The sequence below is a fragment of the Microcaecilia unicolor genome, chromosome 3 (genome assembly GCF_901765095.1).
Source record: "Microcaecilia unicolor chromosome 3, aMicUni1.1, whole genome shotgun sequence".
NCBI lineage: Eukaryota > Metazoa > Chordata > Amphibia > Gymnophiona > Siphonopidae > Microcaecilia > Microcaecilia unicolor.
In genome coordinates, this window is record NC_044033.1 from 266,757,876 (window position 1) to 266,780,838 (window position 22,963).

A 22,963-nucleotide genomic window follows, 5' to 3' on the forward strand; every position below is an offset into this window, starting at 1 on the left:
GGAGACGGGAGAGGTTCCGAGGGACTGGAGAACGGCGGAGGTGGTCCCTCTTCACAAAAGTGGTGATAGGGAAGAAGCTGGAAACTACAGGCCGGTAAGCCTCACTTCGGTTATTGGAAAAGTAATGGAAGCCATGCTGAAGGAAAGGATAGTGAATTTCCTAGAAGCCAACAAGCTGCAAGATTCGAGACAACATGGTTTTACCAGAGGGAAATCGTGCCAAACGAATCTCATTGAATTCTTTGATTGGGTAACTGGAGAATTGAATCATAGACGTGCTATAGACGTAATCTACTTAGATTTTAGCAAAGCTTTTGACACGGTTCCTCACAGGAGGCTCTTAAATAAACTAGATGGGCTGAAGATAGCTCCCGAAGTGGTGAACTGGATTAGGAACTGGTTGACGGACAGACGACAGAGGGTGGTGGTAAATGGAGTTCGCTCGGAGGAGGGAAAGGTGAGTAGCGGAGTGCCTCAGGGATCGGTGCTGGGGCCGATTCTGTTCAATATATTTGTGAGTGACATTGCCGAAGGGTTAGAAGGTAAAGTTTGCCTATTTGCGGATGATACTAAGATTTGCAACAGAGTGGACGCCCGGGAGGGAGTGGAAAGCATGAAAAGGGATCTGAGGAAGCTAGAAGAATGGTCTGAGGTTTGGCAATTAAAATTCAATGCGAAGAAATGCAAAGTGATGCATTTAGGGAGTAGAAACCCACGAGAGACGTATGTGTTAGGCGGGGAGAGTCTGATAGGTACTGAGGGGGAGAGGGATCTTGGGGTGATAGTATCCGAGGATCTGAAGGCGACGAAACAGTGTGACAGGGCGGTGGCCGTAGCGAGAAGGTTGCTAGGCTGTATAGAGAGAGGTGTGATCAGCAGAAGAAAGGAAGTGTTGATGCCCCTGTACAAGTCGTTGGTAAGGCCCCACCTGGAGTATTGTGTTCAGTTTTGGAGGCCGTACCTTGTGAAGGATGTTAAAAAAATGGAAGCGGTGCAAAGAAAAGCTACGAGAATGGAATGGCATTTGCGTTCCAAGACATATGACCAAAGACTTGCTGACCTGAACATGAAAGGAGGAACAGGGGTGATATGATACAGACGTTCAAATACTTGAAAGGTATTAATCCGCAAAAAAATCTTTTCCGGAGATGGGAAGGTGGTAGAACGAGAGGACATGAAATGAGATTGAAGGGGGGCAGACTCAAAAAAGATGTCAGGAATTATTTTTTCACGGAGAGGGTGGTGGATGCTTGGAATGCCCTCCCGCGGGAGGTGGTGGAGATGAAAACGGTAACAGAATTCAAACATGCGTGGGATATGCATAAAGGAATCCTGTGCAGCAGGAATGGATCCTCAGAAGCTTAGCTGAAATTGGGTGGCAGAGCAGGTGGGGGGAAGAGGGGTTGGTGGTTGGGAGGCTAGGATAGGGGAGGGCAGACTTATACGGTCTGTACCAGAGCCGGTGATGGGAGACGGGACTGGTGGTTGAGAGGCGGGAAATACTACTGGGCAGACTTATACGGTCTGTGCCCTGAAAAAGACAGGTACAAATTCAAGATATGAGTTTATCTTGGGCAGACTAGATGGACCATGCAGGTCTTTTTCTGCCGTCATCTACTATGTTACTATGTTATGTTACTGTACGTAGTCACTACACAGGTCCCCATATGAGCAATATGAGAAAGCATTATTCCATGTCAACCCTTACTACTGCACATAGGAATTTAGAATAAAAAAAGAAAGTCCCATACCCTTGTGAATTCTTAGATTTCATATCATAATTTAAAGAAAGTTGTGCCCACCTTCTGACACCCATCCACTGGTAACTAGACTGACGGCTTTAACTCATCTCACATAAACTGCATACAAGGGCCAATGCAGAAAGCTACTATGGGGAGCAGTGTGCAGTTAAAGAAGGCAAGGCGCACATGTTAGCCAGCAAATAATACAGGAACGGGTTTAGTGTGTGAGTTAGCTCACACGGTAGAAGCTGGTACACAGTATATTAAAATAAATGTAAAGCAGAATATTCGTTATTCCACCCTGATGCAGAGAGGTTTTCAAGTGAGCACAACCTGAGAAAATTACCACCAGGTCTGAGGCAGCGTAGAAGGATTGGCATCAGGGCAGAAAAGCTAATAAGCTCCCCCTCCACAAATACTCAAACACCCCTTTTCTACATCAGCTCCCATCCCTGGTAGTCTAGCAGTCCCCTCCCTCCCCTCTGACCTGACACCCACTCCCCCCAACATTAAAAAAAATATATGTGTTGTCTAGTGGCACCTCTCCACAACTCAACCCCCTCCCCACACTACTTAAAAAATATTCCCTGGCATCTAGTGGCACCCTCCACCCTCTGACCCCTCTTCTCAGGCCCCCAGAGCTTCCCCAATTACCAGCAATACCCACTCTCTCCTGCCTCTGGCGCCATCTTGGAAAAGGGTGGCACCTGAACCCACCAGGTGCATCCTGCCAAACAAGGGAATACTTCTACCTTCATGCAAATCAGTAGAAGGAAATTCCTAGTTTGTTAGGATAAAAAAAAAGTAATTACATCTCTCTTAAAGCCATTTGAATTTAAATGAATGCCACAATACATACCACTGATTGGGCCAATTGAGTTGCTCATTGCATATCGTAGAATTTTTTCTTCTCGATTATACAAGACAAAAATGCGATCCACTGAAAGCTGCTGAGTAGCAGGAATTGTATTTTGTGTAGTATCATAGATGCATTCTTGAAAAGACATGGTCTGCTTCCACTGATACGTGTAGGTCTGAGAACTGCCCTCAGGAAACTCCACTGTGTATTCCCTGGTCGATGAAGAAGTTATAACTAAAAATGCAATAAACAGAAAGAAAAAACAAGCCCAACATTTTATTACTGTTAAAAACATGGACCAATTATTAATAAGCACTTAAGATTTCTCGAAGTATATACTGCAAAAGAGATGGACCTCTTATTGGGGCTTTTAAACATGTATTTGGTTTAGGGCAGGCTGACAAACCAGTGCAAGGGAAACCAGGTTCACCTGTTTAGATCTGGTTTCAAAAGCATTCAGACAAGAGGCTGACTCAAAAACCTTGTCTGAGACTTCAGATGTCTACCTAGAGGCTATGACTGCCACTCAATTCTTGGTCTGAGAGACTGGTTATATCCTTACTTTCTAACACACAGATAGCTTTAAGCTTCCAGATGGCACGAATATATATAGTCTGATTCACACTAATGGCGTTACTGCCGTTCATCTATATAAATAAAACCCACCTCAAACGTTCTGAAGCTCACCCCATGGCAGTGAAGCACTCAACTCCTGTACTGTTCAGTAGGCTAGGCTATGACCTATGAGAGCCACTCACCCTCACTCATAGACCCGCCCTCCGCCACGCCCCATCTGCACATAAAACGCACCCTCAACGTTCTAAACCTGACTTTGTGGCTTCAGAGTTCGTAAGTTCGAAGCTCTGTAACCATTTTTAACAATCAGGTATCTGTGCCCCGCCCTCACGTCAAAACGTTATGACGTCGAGGGCGGGTACTAATGACCACAACTACACTCGCCGACACAGGCCCCACCCATCCACACACGTCACTCCCTCCCTCCGATTTGAACACCCTCCCTCCCTTCCTGTTACTGCCCTCCCTTCGCGTTCCTTCAAAACCTCCCCCGAAGCCTCTGGCTGCTACCCACCACCCCAGGTCGCTCGCTCACTCCCCCACCCAGGTCACCGCACCGCCCACAACTTTGCCGCTCCACCCACCCCCCCCCCTTTTCTAAGACCGCCCCACTCCCCCTCCATTGTACTAATACAGCCAGTACCTCAGAAACGCAGAAGTACAGAACATCGCTTCTCTTCGGCTCTTCTTCCCGCCCTTCCGGAACTCACGTCACAAGAGGGCGGGACAAAAGGAGGGAAGAAGACCCGAAAGGAAGCGATGTGCTGTACTGTTGCGTTTCTCAGGTATTGGCTGTGTTAGTTCAATGGAGGGGGCGTGCGCCGTTCTTAGAAAAGGGGGGGGGGGGGCGTGTGCAGCGGCAAACTTGTGGGCGGTGCGGTGACCTGGGTGGGGGAGCGACCGACCGACCTGGGGTGGTGGGTAGCGTCCACAGGGACGGAGGAAGGCGCGGAGAACCGGTGACCGACGATCTCGGGGGCTGGGACGACTGCACACCTCTGGGGGAGGGGCATGGATGGCCTGGCCTGCTGCCATGCATCGGAGGACAAACACCTTGCTAGCGCCCGTTTCATTCGTTTCAGAAACGGGCCTTTTTTCCTAGTATGTTATAAGTTATAGCTAATGTATAAACACATGTTTATTTTATTGTTGGGTGTTTGCATATTAATGGTTTGAAGACCATGGGTGGAGGGGAGTGGAACCTAGTTCTGCCTTGTTGCAATACTGCTGGCCAAGGAAGGTTATTCACTGGGAGGAGCGAAAACCGGTGTGGGAGGGTAAAGAGATGGGGAGCTCCAAATCATTTTGAAGGATGATAAAGGGATCCACACAATAGAATGGGAACCCCTGCCTTGAACTATCTATTAAAGAAAGCAAATATGTACACCCTAGAGAAGAGGAGGGACAGAGGAGAGATGATACATTTTTTTAACTTTATGCTGCTAAATAAAAATATTTAAACAGCCAACACATATTCAAACAACGAATATGTAACCGTAAGCACAACCCGCTCATTACAGCCCACGCAGGGGCCTTCATTCTCCCACCCCTCCCTAGCCCCTCCCCCCACCCCCAACAACTTTACAAGTAATATTACATCATAAACATAGTCTTATATAGTCAGTACGTTTATCTGTAAACGATCCCATCCCCCTTTATGCCTCTTTAACCCCTCAGAACAAGAGTGGGACTCCATTTGTGGGGAAGTGTATAAAGCTTCACTGTGTGCATTGGTACGAGAATGCATATAAGGTTTTAACAAGATGGAACTACACACCGGAAAGATTACAGAAAATGTACCTGGGGGGCACGGGGTTGTGTTGGAGGTGTAGGACACAAAAGGGGTCATTTATGTACATTTGGTGGACTTGTCCGAGGGTGGTGGTGTTCTGGCAGGGGGTTACGAAAGCACTGGTTAAACTAACTAGCCAGTCGTTGGCTTGTGGTCCTAAGGAATGTTTGCTGGGCTTGCAAAATGAAAGGGAATCATGGGAGGTTAGTAGATGGCTTAGATGGGGGTATGCTGCAGCTAAGTGTCTAACAGCCCAGAGGTGGAAAAATTCAGAACCACCAAATTTGGGAGTGTGGAAGAGTAAATTGAGTCAACTGATACATATGATACAGACATTTAAATACTTGAAAGGCAATAATATAGAAACCAATATTTTCCAGAGAAGGGAAAATGGTAAAACTAGAGGACACAAATTAAGGTTGCGGGGTGGTAGACTTATGAGTAATGTCAGGAAATTCTTTTGCACGGAGAGGGTAGTTGATGCCTGGAAGAAGATGTAAGAGATCTGCTTGTACCGGAAATGGTTTTCTAGGGTGAAGATGCGGAGGAATTGAAAGAAATATTGGTGAACCTGGAAGATGTACTGAGCCAAATTGACAAATTAAAGAGTAGCAAATCACCTAGACCGGATGGCATACATTCAAGGGTACTCAAAGAACTCAAGCATGAAATTGCTCATCTGCTGTTAGTAATATGTAACCTGCCGTTAAAATCATCTGTACTACCTGAAGATTGGAGGGTGGCCAGTGTGATGCCAATTTTTAAAAGGGGTTCTAGGGGTGATTCAGGAAATTATAGCCTGACGTCAGTGTCGGGCAAAATAGTGGAAACTATTATAAAGAATAAAATTATACAACATGTAGACAAACATGGTTTAACGGGACAGAGTCAGCATGGGTTCAGCCGCGGAAGTCTTTACTCACCAACTTGCTTCATTTTTTTGAAGGCATGAATAAATATATGGATAAAGGTGCGTCGGTTGATGTAGTGTATCTAGATTTTCAAAAAGCTTTTGATAATGTTCCTCATGACAGACTCCTGAGAAAAATAAAGAGTCATAGGATAGGAGGCAAGGTTCTGGTGTGGATTAGGAATTGGTTATTGGACAGAAAACAGAGGGTAGGGTTAAATGGTCATTTCTCTCAATGGAGGAGAATGAACAGTGGAGTGCCACAGGGATCTGTACTGGAACCGGTACTATTTAACATATTTATAAATGATATGGAAATCAGAACGATGAGTGAGGTGATGAAATCTACAGATGATACAAAACTATTGTTAAAACACGTGCAGACTGTGAAATACTACAGGAAGACCTTAGGAAATTGGAAGGCTGGGCATCCAAATGGCAGATGAAATTTAATGTGGACAAATGAAAGGTGATGCACATTGGAAAGAATAATCTGAATCACAGTTACCTGATACTAGGGTCCATCTTGGGGGTCAGCGCTCAAGAAAAAGATCTGGGTGTTGTAAATACACTGAAATCTTCTGCTCAATGTGCGGCAGCGGCCAAAAAAGCAAACAGGATGCTAGGAATTATTAGGAAAGGGATGGTGAATAAGACCAAAAATACTATAATGCCTTTGTATCACTCCATGGTGCATCCACACCTTGAATACTGCGTTCAATTCTGGTCACCATATCTCAAAGAAAACATAGCAGAATTAGAACAGGTTCAAAGAAGAGCGACTAAAATGATAAAGGGGATGGAACTCCTCTCGTATAAGGAAAGGCTAAAGAGGTTAGGGCTCTTCAGCTTGGAAAAGAGACGGACGAGGGAGATATGACTGAGGTCTACAAAATCCTAAGTGGTGAAGAATGAGTAGGAGTAAATTGATTTTTTACTCGTTCCAAAAGTGCAAAGACTAGGGGACACTCGAGGAAGTTACATGGAAATACTTTTAAAACAAATAGGAGGAAATATTTTTTCACTCAGCGAATAGTTAAGCTCTGGAACTCTTTGCCGGAGGAGGTGGTAAGAGTGGTTACGTATCTGGGTTTAAAAAAGGTTTGAACATATTCCTGGAGGAAAAGTCCATAGTCTGCTATTGAGACGGACATAGGAAGCAACTGCCGAGATAGGCAGGACTAGCTCAGGAGTAATGAATGTAGGAGGCCTGAGTTTGCTATAGGGGGAGGAGAGGATCAAACAGTGCGTTTTCTCTGCGTTTTCTCATGCTTGACTGGGCCAAATCGAAAAGAATTGGCCCAGTCAAGCATGGTTTTAAAGCCTTGCCGAATCCTACAGGTAATTTCAGTTAGGTCTTTTTCAAAAGGGATGAAGATAGTGATATCATCTGCATAAACGGGTTGAATCCCAGTTTAGAGAGAGCCGTTGCCAGAGGGATCAACATCACATTGAAGAGGGTAGGTGATAGCGGGGAGCCCTGTGGCACACCGCAGTCTGCTTTCCAGTGAGATGAAAGGGTAGAGTTGGCGTATACCTGGTAGGATCTGGATGTGAGAAAACCTCTCAGCCAGGCCAGTACGTTACCACTTGTGCCAAAATAGTCAAGGAGCCACAAAAGTATATCGTGGTGCACCATATCAAAGGCACTGGACATGTCAAACTGCAAGAGTAAAATGCTCTTTCCTCCCCCAATCTGTCCCTTTATTTTGCGATGGTCGGAGGTGATATTCAGTAGCAGTTCCTGCTTTAGTGCCACTGAATATCGGGGGTTAGGCAGCAAAAGACAATTTAAGCGGGCAGGAGCCTGTCCTGCCCGTTTAAATCACTTTGAATAATGACAAACTGCGTCTTATTCATAAGAATGAGACAATAAAGTTATTTGCTGTAAATTCTAGAAACAGGGGTCGTATGAGCTGTGATGAACTTTTGGTTAGCTGGGGATAGAGTTTATTCCAAAATGTTCAATTTTATTTGTGCCCGATTTGTATTCTGTGTTTCATAATTTAGAGTTTGTAATTTTAATGATAATTTTGTTTATTTAGGGGCCCTTTTACTAGAGCTTAGCATGTGCTAAATGCTGCATGTCCTATTTCATACAAATGAGCCATGTGGTGCATATCTCATACTAATGTCCATTTCAGCAACACTTAACCAGTTAATGCTGTTGAAAATGATCGGTTAGCACCTAACTTCAAGCAGACTATGTCAGGGGCATTCTAGGGGGCATAGTCCAGTTACATCCTACTACTACAGCGAATGCTACATACCTGTAGAAGGTATTCTCCGAGGACAGCAGGCTGATTGTTCTCACTGATGGGTTGACATCCTCGGCAGCCCCCTCCATCGGAAAGTTTACTAGCAAAGGCCTTTGCTAGTCCTCGCGCGCCCATGCGCACCGCGCATGCGCGGGCCGTCTTCCCGCCCGAAACCGGCTCGAGCCGGCCAGTCCAGTATGTAGCAAGACAATACACTTCAAGGGAAGACTCAACTCCAAAGGGGAGGCGGGCGGGTTTGTGAGAACAATCAGCCTGCTGTCCTCGGAGAATACCTTCTACAGGTATGTAGCATTCGCTTTCTCCGAGGACAAGCAGGCTGCTTGTTCTCACTGATGGGGTATCCCTAGCCCCCAGGCTCACTCAAAACAAACAACCATGGTCAATTGGGCCTCGCAACGGCGAGGGCATAACTGAGATTGACCTAAAAAATTTACCAACTAACTGAGAGTGCAGCCTGGAACAGAACAAACAGGGCCCTCGGGGGGTGGAGTTGGATCCTAAAGCCCAAACAGGTTCTGAAGAACTGACTGCCCGAACCGACTGTCGCGTCGGGTATCCTGCTGCAGGCAGTAATGAGATGTGAATGTGTGGACAGATGACCACGTCGCAGCTTTGCAAATTTCTTCAATGGAGGCTGACTTCAAGTGGGCTACCGACGCAGCCATGGCTCTAACATTATGAGCCGTGACATGACCCTCAAGAGCCAGCCCCGCCTGGGCGTAAGTGAAGGAAATGCAATCTGCTAGCCAATTGGATATGGTGCGTTTCCCTACAGCCACTCCCCTCCTATTGGGATCAAAAGAAACAAACAATTGGGCGGACTGTCTGTGGGGCTGTGTCCGCTCCAGGTAGAAGGCCAATGCTCTCTTGCAGTCCAATGTGTGCAGCTGACGTTCAGCAGGGCAGGAATGAGGACGGGGAAAGAATGTTGGCAAGACAATTGACTGGTTCAGATGGAACTCCGACACGACCTTTGGCAAGAACTTAGGGTGAGTGCGGAGGACTACTCTGTTATGATGAAATTTGGTGTAAGGGGCCTGGGCTACCAGGGCCTGAAGCTCACTGACTCTACGAGCTGAAGTAACTGCCACCAAGAAAATGACCTTCCAGGTCAAGTACTTCAGATGGCAGGAATTCAGTGGCTCAAAAGGAGGTTTCATCAGCTGGGTGAGAACGACATTGAGATCCCATGACACTGTAGGAGGCTTGACAGGGGGCTTTGACAAAAGCAAACCTCTCATGAAGCGAACAACTAAAGGCTGTCCTGAGATCGGCTTACCTTCCACACGGTAATGGTATGCACTGATTGCACTAAGGTGAACTCTTACAGAGTTGGTCTTGAGGCCAGACTCAGACAAGTGCAGAAGGTATTCAAGCAGGGTCTGTGTAGGACAAGAGCGAGGATCTAGGGCCTTGCTGTCACACCAGACGGCAAACCTCCTCCAATGGAAGAAGTAACTTCTCTTAGTGGAGTCTTTCCTGGAAGCAAGCAAGATGCGGGAGACACCCTCCGACAGACCCAAGGAGGCAAAGTCTACGCCCTCAACATCCAGGCCGTGAGAGCCAGAGACTGGAGGTTGGGATGCAGAAGCGCCCCCTCGTCCTGTGTGATGAGGGTCGGAAAACACTCCAATCTCCACGGTTCTTCGGAGGATAACTCTACTACTACTACTACTACTATTTAACATTTCTAGAGCGCTACAAAGTGTACGCAGCGCTGTACAAACACAGAAGAAAGACAGTCCCTGCTCAAAGAGCTTACAATCTAATAGACAAAAAGTAAAGCATTTAAATTTAAAATATTTAAGCAGTCAAGCACAAGAGAACAGTCAGAAGAAGGGGGAACCAGATCTGACGCGGCCAAAAGGGAGCAATCAGAATCATGGTGCCTCGGTCTTGCTTGAGTTTCAACAAAGTCTTCCCCACCAGAGGGATGGGAGGATAAGCATACAGCAGGCCCTCCCCCCAATCCAGGAGGAAGGCATCCGATGCTAGTCTGCCGGAGGCCTGAAGCCTGGAACAGAACTGAGGGACTTTGTGGTTCGCTCGAGATGCGAAGAGATCCACCAAGGGGGTGCCCCACGCTTGGAAGATCTGTCGCACTACCCTGGAACTGAGCGACCACTCGTGAGGTTGCATAATCCTGCTCAACCTGTCGGCCAGACTGTTGTTTACGCCTGCCAGATATGTGGCTTGGAGCACCATGCCGAGACGGCGAGCCCAGAGCCACATGCTGACGGCTTCCTGACACAGGGGGCGAGATCCGGTGCCCCCCTGCTTGTTGACATAGTACATGGCAACCTGGTTGTCTGTCTGAATTTGGATAATTTGGTGGGACAGCCGATCTCTGAAAGCCTTCAGAGCGTTCCAGATCGCTCGCAACTCCAGAAGATTGATCTGTAGATCGCGTTCTTGGAGGGACCAACTTCCTTGGGTGTGAAGCCCATCGACATGAGCTCCCCATCCCAGGAGAGACGCATCCGTGGTCAGCACTTTTTGCGGCTGAGGAATTTGGAAGGGACGTCCCAGAGTCAAATTGGAGCAAATCGTCCACCAATACAGGGATTTGAGAAAACTCGTGGACAGGTGGATCACGTCTTCTAGGCCCCCAGCAGCCTGATACCACTGGGAGGCTAGGGTCCATTGAGCAGATCTTATATGAAGACGGGCCATGGGAGTCACATGAACTGTGGAGGCCATGTGGCCCAGCAATCTCAACATCTGCCGAGCTGTGATCTGCCGGGACGCTCGCACCCGCGAGACGAGGGACAACAAGTTGTTGGCCCTCGTCTCTGGGAGATAGGCGCGAGCCGTCCGAGAATCCAGCAGAGCTCCTATGAATTCGAGTTTCTGCACTGGGAGAAGATGGGACTTTGGATAATTTATCACAAACCCCAGTAGCTCCAGGAGGCGAATAGTCATCTGCATGGACTGCAGGGCTCCTGCCTCGGATGTGTTCTTCACCAGCCAATCGTCGAGATATGGGAACACGTGCACCCCCAGCCTGCGAAGTGCCGCTGCTACCACAGCTAGGCACTTTGTGAACACCCTGGGCGCAGAGGCGAGCCCAAAGGGTAGCACACAGTACTGGAAGTGGCGTGTGCCCAACTGAAATCGCAGATACTGTCTGTGAGCTGGCAGTATCGGGATGTGTGTGTAGGCATCCTTCAAGTCCAGAGAGCATAGCCAATCGTTTTGCTGAATCATGGGGAGAAGGGTGCCCAGGGAAAGCATCCTGAACTTTTCTTTTACGAGATATTTGTTCAGGGCCCTTAGGTCTAGGATGGGACGCATCCCCCCTGTTTTCTTTTCCACAAGGAAGTACCTGGAATAGAATCCCAGCCCTTCTTGCCCGGATGGCACGGGCTCGACCGCATTGGCGCTGAGAAGGGCGGAGAGTTCCCCTGCAAGTACCTGCTTGTGCTGGAAGCTGTAAGACTGAGCTCCCGGTGGACAATTTGGAGGTTTTGAAGCCAAATTGAGGGTGTATCCTTGCCGGACTATTTGCAGAACCCACTGGTCGGAGGTTATGAGAGGCCACCTTTGGTGAAAAGCTTTCAACCTCCCCCCGACCGGCAGGTCGCCCGGCACTGACACTTGGATGTCGGCTATGCTCTGCTGGAGCCAGTCAAAAGCTCGCCCCTTGCTTTTGCTGGGGAGCCGCGGGGCCTTGCTGAGGCGCACGCTGCTGACGAGAGCGAGCGCGCTGGGGCTTAGCCTGGGCCGCAGGCTGTCGGGAAGGAGGATTGTACCTACGCTTACCAGAAGCATAGGGACCAGTCTTCCTTCCCCCGAAAAATCTTCTACCTGTAGAGGTAGAGGCTGAAGGCTGCCGGCGGGAGAACTTGTCGAATGCGGTGTCCCGCTGGTGGAGAGACTCTACCACCTGCTCGACTTTTTCTCCAAAAATGATGTCCACACGGCAAGGCGAGTCCGCAATCCGCTGCTGGAGTCTATTCTCCAGGTCGGCGGCACGCAGCCATGAGAGCCTGCGCATCACCACACCTTGAGCAGCGGCCCTGGACGCAACATCAAAAGTGTCATAAACTCCTCTGGCCAGGAATTTTCTGCACGCCTTCAGCTGCCTGACCACCTCCTGAAAAGGCTTGGCTTGCTCAGGGGGAAGAGCATCAACCAAGCCCGCCAACTGCCGCACATTGTTCCGCATGTGTATGCTCGTGTAGAGCTGGTAAGACTGGATCTTGGCCACGAGCATAGAAGAATGGTAGGTCTTCCTCCCAAAGGAGTCTAAGGTTCTAGGGTCTTTGCCCGGGGGCGCCGAAGCATGCTCCCTAGAACTCTTAGCCTTCTTTAGGGCCAAATCCACAACTCCAGAGTCATGAGGCAACTGAGTGCGCATCAGCTCTGGGTCCCCATGGATCCGGTACTGGGACTCAATCTTCTTGGGAATGTGGGGATTACTTAGTGGCTTGGTCCAGTTCGCAAGCAATGTCTTTTTCAGGACATGGTGCAAGGGAACAGTGGACGCTTCCTTAGGTGGAGAAGGATAGTCCAGGAGCTCAAACATTTCAGCCCTGGGCTCGTCCTCCACAACCACCGGGAAGGGGATGGCCGTAGACATCTCCCGGACAAAGGAAGCAAAAGACAGACTCTCAGGAGGGGAAAGCTGTCTTTCAGGAGAGGGAGTGGGATCGGAAGGGAGACCCTCAGACTCCTCGTCAGAGAAATATCTGGGGTCTTCCTCCTCTTCCCACGAGGCCTCACCCTCGGTGTCAGACACAAGTTCACGAACCTGTGTCTGCAACCTCGCCCTGCTCGACTCGGTGGAACCCCGTCCACGGTGGGGGCATCGAGAGGAAGAGTCCCTCGCCCGCATCGGCGAAGCTCCCTCCGCCGACGTAGTCGGGGAGCCTTCCTGGGAGGTGGCCGCGGTCGGCACCGCACGCGGTACCGACGTCGGGGACCTCAACCTGGGCGATGGGCCAGCCGGCGCCACACTCGACGGTACCGGTGGCGCAAGCACCGCCGGTACCGGAGGGGTAGGGCGCAACAGCTCTCCCAGAATCTCTGGGAGAACGGCCCGGAGGCTCTCGTTTAGAGCGGCTGCAGAGAAAGGCTGAGAGGTCGATGCAGGCGTCGACGTCAGAACCTGTTCCGGGCGAGGAGGCTGTTCCGGGCTGTCCAGAGCGGAGCGCATCGACACCTCCTGAACAGAGGGTGAGCGGTCCTCTCGGTGCCAATGCCTGCTGGGTGCCGAATCCCTCGGCGACCCAGAACTCTCGGTGCCAACATGGGGGGGCGACCGGTGTCGATGCTTCTTCGACTTCTTCCGAAGCATGTCACCGGAGCTCCCCGGCACCGACGAGGAGGACGTAGAATCCATCCGTCGCTTCCTCGGGGCCGAGACCGAAGAAGGTCGATCCCGGGGGGGCTGTACCGCAGGAGCCCTCAGGGTAGGAGGAGACCCACCCGAAGGCTCACCGCCACCAGCAGGGGAATGGACAGCCCTCACCTGCACTCCTGACGATGCACCTCCGTCCGACGACATCAGCAGACGAAGTCTCGGTACCACCGACGTCGATACAGTCGCCCGATGCCTCGGCGCCGATGCAGAGGCCCGATGCCTCGATGCAGTCGATGGAGCGGCAGCCAAGGAAGATGGTCCGGACGCTGACGACGTCGATGCACTCGATGCCTCCGGTGCCGATGCCGACGAAGAGCCCGAGAACAAAACGTTCCACTGGGCTAATCTCGCTACCTGAGTCCGCCTTTGTAACAGGGAACACAGACTACAGTTCTGAGGGCGGTGCTGGGCCCCTAGACACTGAAGACACGCAGAGTGCCTATCAGTGAGCGAGATTACCCGGGCGCACTGGGTGCACTTCTTGAAGCCGCTGGAAGGCTTCGATGTCATGGGCGGAAAAATCACGCCGGCGAAATCAAAAGCCGAAATGGCGAAAATTGAAGCACCAAAATTTAGAGGGAGAAAAATCTCGACCGAGGCCAAAAAAGGCCTACCCCGACAACGAAAGAAAACTTACGGGGCAAAAAAACTGAGAAATACGGGAAGGGCAGAAAACCCGAAAGGGCCTTCCGGAACACTTCCGGAGCGCTTCCCGAACTTTTTTTTGAGAAAAAGAAATGAAAAACACGTCGAAAAGGACGCGCGAGGTCGACTCTCTAGGGCACGAACGGCGTAACACGACCGTACCGAGCGCGAACGAAAGAAGACTGGCCGGCTCGAGCCGGTTTCGGGCGGGAAGACGGCCGCGCATGCGCGGTGCGCATGGGCGCGCGAGGACTAGCAAAGGCCTTTGCTAGTAAACTTTCCGATGGAGGGGGCTGCCGAGGACGTCAACCCATCAGTGAGAACAAGCAGCCTGCTTGTCCTCGGAGAATACTATTTATCATTTCTATAACGCTACAAGGCATACGCAGTGCTGTACACCATACACAAAAAAGACAGTCCCTGCTCAAAGAGCTTACAATCCAGATAAGACAGGTAAACAGACAGAACAATTAAAGGTAAAGGGAATAATAGGTGAGGTTGAAGGACAGGGCAAGTGAGTAGTGGTTAGGAGTCAAAAGCAGTGGTAAAGAGGTGGGCTTTAAGTTTGGACTTCAAAACGGCCAAAGACGGGGCTAGATGCACAGGCTTGGGAAGTCTATTCCAGGCGTGGGGTGCAGCAAGACAAAAGGAACGGAGTCTAGAATTAGCAGTAGAGGAGAAGGGGATGGATAATGTGGAGGAGTGGCCTAGTGGTTAGGGTGGTGGACTTTGGTCCTGGGGAACTGAAGAACTGAGTTCGATTCCCGGCACAGGCAGCTCCTTGTGACTCTGGGCAAGTCACTTAACCCTCCATTGCCTGCCACATTGTGCCTGCCATGAGTGGGAAAGCGCGGGGTACAAATGTAACAAAAATAAATAAAAAAATAAGAGAGATTTATCTACAGAACAGAGTACTCGAGGGGGGGCGTAGGGAGAGATGACAGTGGAGAGGTGCTGGGGAGCAGCAGAGTGAATACACTTATAGGTCAATAAGAGAAGCTTGAACTGAATACGGAAACGGATAGGGAAACAGTGAAGTGACTTAAGGAGGGGGCTAATGTGAGCATAGCGACTTTGGCGGAAAATGAGTCGCGCAGCAGAGTTTTGGACTGATTGAAGAGGAGAGAAATGGCTAAGAGGGAGGCCGGTGAGAAGCAGGTTACAATAATCAAGACAAGAGGTGGTAAGAGTGTGGATAAGGGTTCTGGTAGAGTGCTCAGAGATGAAGGGACGGATTTTGCTAACGTTATAGAGAAGAAACGACAGGTTTTGGCAATCTGTTGAATATGAGCAGAGAAGGAGAGAGAGGAGTCAAAGATGACCCCAAGGTTACAAGCCGATATTCAGACTTAACCAGCCAGGTTTATCAGATAAATAAGACCACATTAATAGCTGTCCTATCTATTATCTGCTAACCCATGGCCAGTTAAGTCTGAATATTAACTTAATCGGCCATGTGCTAACCGGCTTTAAAAAAAAACAGGCATTAGCCTGGACAGGGCCCAACATTGAATTTGCAGTTTCAGCTATGGCGGTGGACAAAAACAAAATGCTGTCCACCACCAGCTAAATATCAGGGAGTGTAATTTTATTTATTGTAACCCATCTAGACCACAGCTAGGGTAAGTCTCAAAAATAAAGTAAATGAAATTAGACAGATGTACTTAAAGACAAAACTTACCAGAGCTTGAGGAATGATAAAGTTCGGTATATGGTTCAAGGTGGACCGATGATCCAAAGGGGATTTGGGGAACTCTTCCTTCTAGTTCAGTGCTGATGGTGAGATGGCCATGTTCATTGATGCCAGTGAACTGCTGCTTAATAACCACCTTGTCATTACTAGGTAGGAAGGTAACTTCAGCTTGCCGTATAAACTCTCCACCTATGAAGCAAGATAAATTTTTTTTAAATAAGTGTTTATAGTATTGTAGATTACAGTAAGGTCCTTTTCAAATAGGGTACGGAGAAGAGAATTGAGACATCCAGGTCGGGATGTCCACAATTACTCCTGTACTTTACAAAAGGCTCTACTGAATGAGGAGCCTTTTCTAAAATACCTAAAAGAATTTGCCAGAGTGCAGGTCCATTTGCCAGCATGAATAGCAGAAGCAGCGATTTTAAAAATGGAGAAACTGAAAAAAGTGCTTCTCCGTCTCATACCTTTGCATACCTTTTCCTAACCTGGAAATGCTGTGCATTCGTTATGACATATTGATTCCTTCAAAGATTATCTAAAAAATTTGGAAATTTAGTTGCTCGCGCTGTACATTATAAGAGACTGTTTTTGCTTTTTAGCCCTGCTTGTAATTTCATTATCCACTAGATCACCTTTTTTGCCTCTGCTGTTTTTTCTCTGTATGTGTATGGACCTACAAGTGCATGTTTATAAAGGAAATTGTACAATACAGCTGAAAGATAATTTATAGCCAACCTTCCCATTTTGACTTCCCAGCCAATATGTAATTTGGAAATCAAAGTAGCAGCACAGGGGTAGATTAGACATATCAACATCTTATTTGCATACATTTACTTGTAGCCAGAGACGGTTGTAAAAAAAGCCTTCATGTTCTTGGTGCAGCAAGGTGCACTTGGGTGATTGGAATTCCTCTTGCTCTGCTCCATACCATGGGATCTTGCCTCTCTGCTGCACATATCAGGTCCAGAATGGCTGCCCCAACAATCTACCATGCATGAATGATAATTGATTAGGGAGCCTATTGTTCTGGAGGGTCAAGATAGTTCTCCCCTTTTCGAGACAAGGTGTCAGCTTTCCCATCTTGGCTTCTCAGCCAGAATGTAATTTGGAAATTAAAGTATAGTTCCCACTGAAGCTGTTGAGGGTTTACAGCTCTATGCTACAGTGGTGTGGTCAGTAAGGACCTACACTGGAAAAGCAACTTGTTCCAGATGACTCTGGGCAAGTCACTTAACCCTTCATTGTCCCATGTACAAAAACACAGATTATGAGCCCACAGGGACAGAGAAAGTACCTGTACATAATAAATGTAAACTGCTTTGGTTATAGCACAGAAAGGCTTTAATCCTATCAAATCCATGACCCTTTAATGCCTCCATTTACCAAAAGAAGCCTTTATCTATAGGAGTTGCCAATTTAAGGTGGCAAACTTACAATTTACAGGTGACAGAAAGCTTCTAGGAAAAAGAGCACAGGAAGGAAGTCTGACCCTGACAGTATCTATACAATAATGGGTCCTACTATAGGTATCTATTCACTCCTTTTCTCCATCTTCTGCAGAATCACATTCGCCCTGCCCCTCTTCCCTGAGGGACCTCCTTTTATGGTCCTTCACAAGCTGCCCTCTTCCCTACCTCACCTCTCACTTCTGGAAGTGAAGGAGAAACCTAGTGGTTAAAACAGCAGCCTGAGAACCAGGAAAAACAGTTTCTGAATCCCACTGATTCTCTTTATGATCTTACACAAATCACTTCATCCTCCACTGACAATTAACAATAATGCGTGTTACTTGCAATAACACTCTTTAATGAAGGATTTTTTTCTGTAATTCATGTTAAATAATAAGCTGTGGAGCATTCAAGTTATGTCAAAACACCTCATTATTATGGAGAATGAACACTGCATTTTGCAATAAACCTTGTAAGCTGTATTATTCATTGAAAGTAACACCTTAAGAGGTGTTCTTTATTTCCTTCCAGGAACATGTTAAAGAGACCACCAATGTAAAAATAACTGTCCTCACCCCAATCCATTTAATCAATTGTGTAGCCCCCCCCAACCTGTAGAAAGGTTTTAATTTTAATTTTCCCTATACCTGTTTTTAAGTACAAGCCCCCCCCCCCCCCCCCCCATGATTTAATCTTTGAAGCTGATCTCTTCTTTACAAATTTAGGGTGCTACTGACCGCCCCTTCCACCAAGCCCTAGCCCTTATGACGTGATTCCTGGGTTCAGGGAGCAGAAGCAATTCCAGGTTGCTCCTGCTCTAGCAGTTCCCTCCTCCAAAATCTTGCTCTTTAGGCCTCTAGCAGTAGTCTCCCAATACCACCATTAGGGTTCACACCAAATAAAGGAATGCTGACCCCTCCTGAAAAAGGTGTGAGCAAAATCCAAAATCCCCCTCCCCTCAACTAAAACCACTGAACGGTAACCATAGTCTGGCCCCAAGTTCACTGCATTCCATTTCAGGATTTTAACATTCTCATGCAGGAGACAGCAGGCTTGTTGTGGGCGCATCTTGATTCTGAGCCATAGGCTTATGACTAGTTTGCCTGAGCATTAAACTTCCGTGCCGGTTTCTGTGACAAGACAGCTCCTAAAGAAACATCAATGAAACTGTTTCCACCATAAACAGGAGCAAGGGTGGACCAGCAGAGGAGAGAGGAAAAAGTATTCTTTAACTGGAAAAGGCCAGTTTCTCACCTGGGGGCAAGTGGAAGGATGTAAGAGAAATTCTGTATGAATTTGTGCTAGAGATCTGCAAATCAGATAAAGAACTGAGAGGGCAATTCAATAACAATGCATCTATATTTAGATACTTACTTTCCTTTACAGAATGCTAATATATAACCAGTACATGCGCATATATGCGGTTACACACAAGTACATATGCCACCCATAGAACTGGTGTATATGCTTATGCCTACATGTCGGAAATATGCACCTAACTTTAGTATTCTATAAGCTACAGGCACTCTTCCTCTAAGCTACTTGCCCTACTAGATCATAAATAAGGGAATAAGTTATATATACAAAGCTGACTGATCTGCAAAACCAGACAGCTGTATACTAAACAATGTGGTCCTATTTGTGTGGTTAACCTGGCCTGTTAAGTGATGAATATAGGCATTTAGCCGGCCAACTGTCAACTCCACCCCCAGAACCCCCTCAAAATTGTTAGTTTTCAGTTTGGCACTAACCGGTTAAGTGCCACTCAAAATTAGTGGTTAGCCCCAAACAGGCGATTTAACTGGCCAGGAGCCATTTCTGGCTTGTTCAATCACTTTGAATATGGACCCCAGTATTTCTCAGCTTTAAAATATTTCTAAATAGACTGGTGGCGTATTTTCAACTTCTGAGCAAGTCTTTTACAGTTATAAGTGCATGATACCATGGGTTAAGAACTTTCCACATAGTGTTTAAAAAAACAGATATTTAAGGAAAACCAGCAAGCAGAGTTACTGCAATTATTCAATAGAAGTACTGTGTGTGTGTTTTGAGGAAACATAATATTGAATTACCTTAGATCTATGAAATATGCCAAGTAAATTATTTAAATGGTTTTGTAAAATTTTTGTAATGAAGATTGCGAAAAGGAACCAGCCAGCTTCAGGGTTGATTCTTGCTTATAAAAGAAAAGCTAAATTTTCAAATAAATAAAATTACCTGTAATGCTGAATCCATTTTTATACTGTGGCTGCTCCAGTGCAAACATCCAACCAATAACACCTCCAATAGAAGCAAGAGGGAGCAAGGAATAGCCCAGTGACTCTGATATTGTGCTAATGGCAGTGTACGCTCGCCCATCATTTACCACAATATAGGAATGTAGGTCAATGTTCTCAAACACCATAGGAACTGGATTGCTGCCCACGAAGAGTCTCCCTTTCACTTTTCCATTCACACGCTGAGGTGTTCCTGACAAAGATATTAAGAAACATTTCATTTAGAAGGTCAAACGCTTGTACTGTATTCTGTCACTTATCACCCACTGGACCACCAGGTAAGGGTCCACTCCTGAGGTCCTTGCTGAAATGGGGGGGGGGGGTGGATTGGGGGGGGGGAGTGATGAGGGAGATTAACAGCAGCTTCTTGGCCCCTTTAAGATTAGACCCAGGAGAATCAGGCCATACCTCTGAGGTCTGATGCTCCCAGCATAGTAACAAACTCAGCTTTTAGCTAGGGTTATTTTACTACTACTACTACTACTAAACATTTCTAAATCGCTACTAGGGTTACGCAGCGCTGTACAATTTAACATGGAAAGACAGTCCCTGCTCAAGGAGCTTACAATCTAAAAGACAGGTGTACAATCTAAAGACAAGTGTGTCACAAGTCACATTATGGTTTTTATATAGTAATGAGCTGTTTTACTTGCATTTGCATGTTTTACATCTCCTAACTATGTATCCTGTGGTGACTCAAATATTGCTGCAGGTAGAAATAGTCAACCTGTGTTAGGGCCCTTTAAGGCACATTAAGGGACAAATAACGTGACTTAAAGCCCTAACACAACTTGATAACTTCTCCCTCTTAAATGAATTATTTGCTTCAGTCTTTCCCGAGGAAGATGTTGGGGGTCATACCCACATCAAAAACATTCTTTGATGTACTGATCTGGGATAACTAAAACAAAATAACTGTAAATTTTCATGACACAATAACGTAAATTGACAAAGAATTTTAAAAAAACACCAGAAGTGGATGGTATTTACCCCAGAGTACAGAATGACATGGGGACCCACGATAACCGTGGGGGCAGGGACAGATCCTGTGGGGACAGGGCAGGGATAGGGACAAACTTTGTCCTCGTGTCATTTTCTACTTTCAAGCCTGTTCCTGAACTGGATTGTTATTTGAGTGATGCAGATGATGATATTTTGATTTTTTGGGAAAAACAAGCAAACATGCTGGCCATGACTAGCAACATTTGCATGGGAGATCCTGTACATTCCTGCTACCAGCACATCTTCTGAGAAGACATTTTCTATTGCTGGGAGGACTGTGGAAGACAGGAGAGCTAGACTGAATCCTGCTATTGTTGATGACTTATTCATCCACAGATTAAAAAATCATAACAGTGCTTCATAAGGCATATTTCTCCCCCATTAGGCATATACAGTGGGTTGTATTTTGTACCCCTGGACGTTTTAACAGGGCGGATTAGGATTCCTTGGAGTAGTAGAAGTCAGCTATTGTTGGGGTTGGAAGGGTAGAGGGTAGTAGTGGTGGGGTTATTATAGTTGCTCGTTGTTACAACTGTTTTCTATTTTTGATTTATAAACTGTTGTACAGCATACTGTGGCTTTTTCATAATTGAATAAAAATATTTAAATATAAAATCAAGTGTTTGAGGCCTCTGCAGGTGAGGACAGAGTCCACAGGGATGGGTTGGGGACAGAACCTAAGGGGACGGGGCGAGGATGGAAACAGGGTCTGCAGGGACAGGGTGGGGTGGAGACAAACTTTGTCTCTGTGTCATTCTCTATCCCAGAGCTCTGAAATTGCTCACCTGTTACTACTAATCTCTAACCTATCATTTAACAAATCACAGTATCAGAGGGCAGCAAGATGGCCAATGTATTTTGTTTTATTTTGGGTTTTTTTTTTTTAAGATATGAGGGGCACAATGAGTCTGACATTGGCACCAGGCAAAACTATTACTGACCATATAGATGAGATATAATGGAAATGAGTCAGCATGGGTTTAAGAAAAAAAAAGTTTTCCTTACCAACGTATTAGATTTTTTTTAAGGGTATAAACCAGGCGTGTCCACCAAGTGCCTCCTCTTGGCCTGCAGAAGCTCAGCATTTGGGGGGGGGGGGGGGTGAGAGGTCAATGCAGATTTTTGCCATGGGATCCCTGCTTCCCCCCACTCAAATCATCCATCCATGAGCTTATGATACTCGGCACTGAAAGCTCAGATTGGTCTTGCAGTTTCAAGTCTCATGAGACTTAAAACTCTGAGACCAACCTGAACTTCCAGTGCCACACAGCTCAAGCTCATTGACAGAGGAGTCAGTGGGGAAGCAGGGATTCCACAGCAAGAATCTGTAGCTGAAAACTGATGAAAAAGACTGGGTGAAGGATGGGAGGGTAACATGAGAGAGAGAGAAAAAAAAAAAAAAGAGACTGGGTGAAGGCTGGAGGGGAGGGTTACATGAAAGAGATATAGAAAAAGATTGGGTGAAGGCCAGGAGGGTTACATGAGAAAAATAAAAAGATTGGGTGAAGGCTCGGAGGGTTACACGAGAGAGAAAAAAAAAGGAGGCTGGTTAAAGGCTGGGGGCATTACATGAGAGAAAAAGAGACTTGGTGAAGACTGGGGGGGGGGGGGGGGGGTCACAAAAAAACCTGTGGCCACAAGGAGGGTCTGTCCCCAGTACAGCTCAGGTCTGCCTGCACCTGCCGCTTGTGCTCTATATTATCACCCTCCACTTCACCGACTGGGTCTCACTTGCCTCTGGACAAGTTTCCCACTCTCAGGTTATTCCCCAGTGATTTCTAGGTTACAGGGGTCACACTCTCAAGGATCCCACAGTTCCCAGAAAGCACCCACAGACCAAACACACAAACCACCAGGATTCTTAGTCAGTCCAGGACAGCAGAGTCAAACTAATCAGTTTTATTGTCACAGTAGAACAGTGATCCATATAAAACAGATGGAAAATAGCAAACAAGGAAATAAACATGAAAACTAGCTAACATTTATATACTACTTAAGTAGTATCTGGAGAGTTCAGGAACAATATATAGCTGCTCACAGGTCATGAAGGATAACTGTTCACAGGGTCTCAGGAAGAGAGAACCTTCTCTTTCCACTCTCTTATCTGAGACTAAAAAAATTACCTCACAGCTTAAGCTTTTAGCAGGAAAAAGAAATGACAGTTCTGTAACAACTTTACAAACAAAAGACAGTCACCACCTGCTGGCCATGCAAGGGAAATGCATTTCATGAAAGAATACAGGTCATAGGCTTGGAAACCCACTCGCCACAGGGGGTTACCTGAGAGAGAGAAAAAAAAGACTGGGTGAAGTTACATGAGAGAGAGCAAGACTGGGTGAAGGTTGGGGTAGGGTTACATGAGAGAGAGAGAAA

At 47.0% G+C, this 22,963-nt stretch overlaps 1 protein-coding gene across 1 annotated transcript in view; it reads right to left on the reverse strand.

Moving 5' to 3' along the window:
* Nucleotides 1–22,963, reverse strand: part of NID1 (nidogen 1) — a 249,834-nt gene that overhangs the window by 120,750 nt on the left and 106,121 nt on the right. The window contains exons 7-9 of the mRNA XM_030194981.1: nucleotides 19,530–19,781; nucleotides 15,850–16,050; nucleotides 2,602–2,835 (exon numbers count right to left, since the gene is read on the reverse strand). Coding sequence (XP_030050841.1) covers nucleotides 2,602–2,835; nucleotides 15,850–16,050; nucleotides 19,530–19,781 — 687 coding nt within the window. The remainder of the gene's footprint in view (nucleotides 1–2,601; nucleotides 2,836–15,849; nucleotides 16,051–19,529; nucleotides 19,782–22,963) is intronic.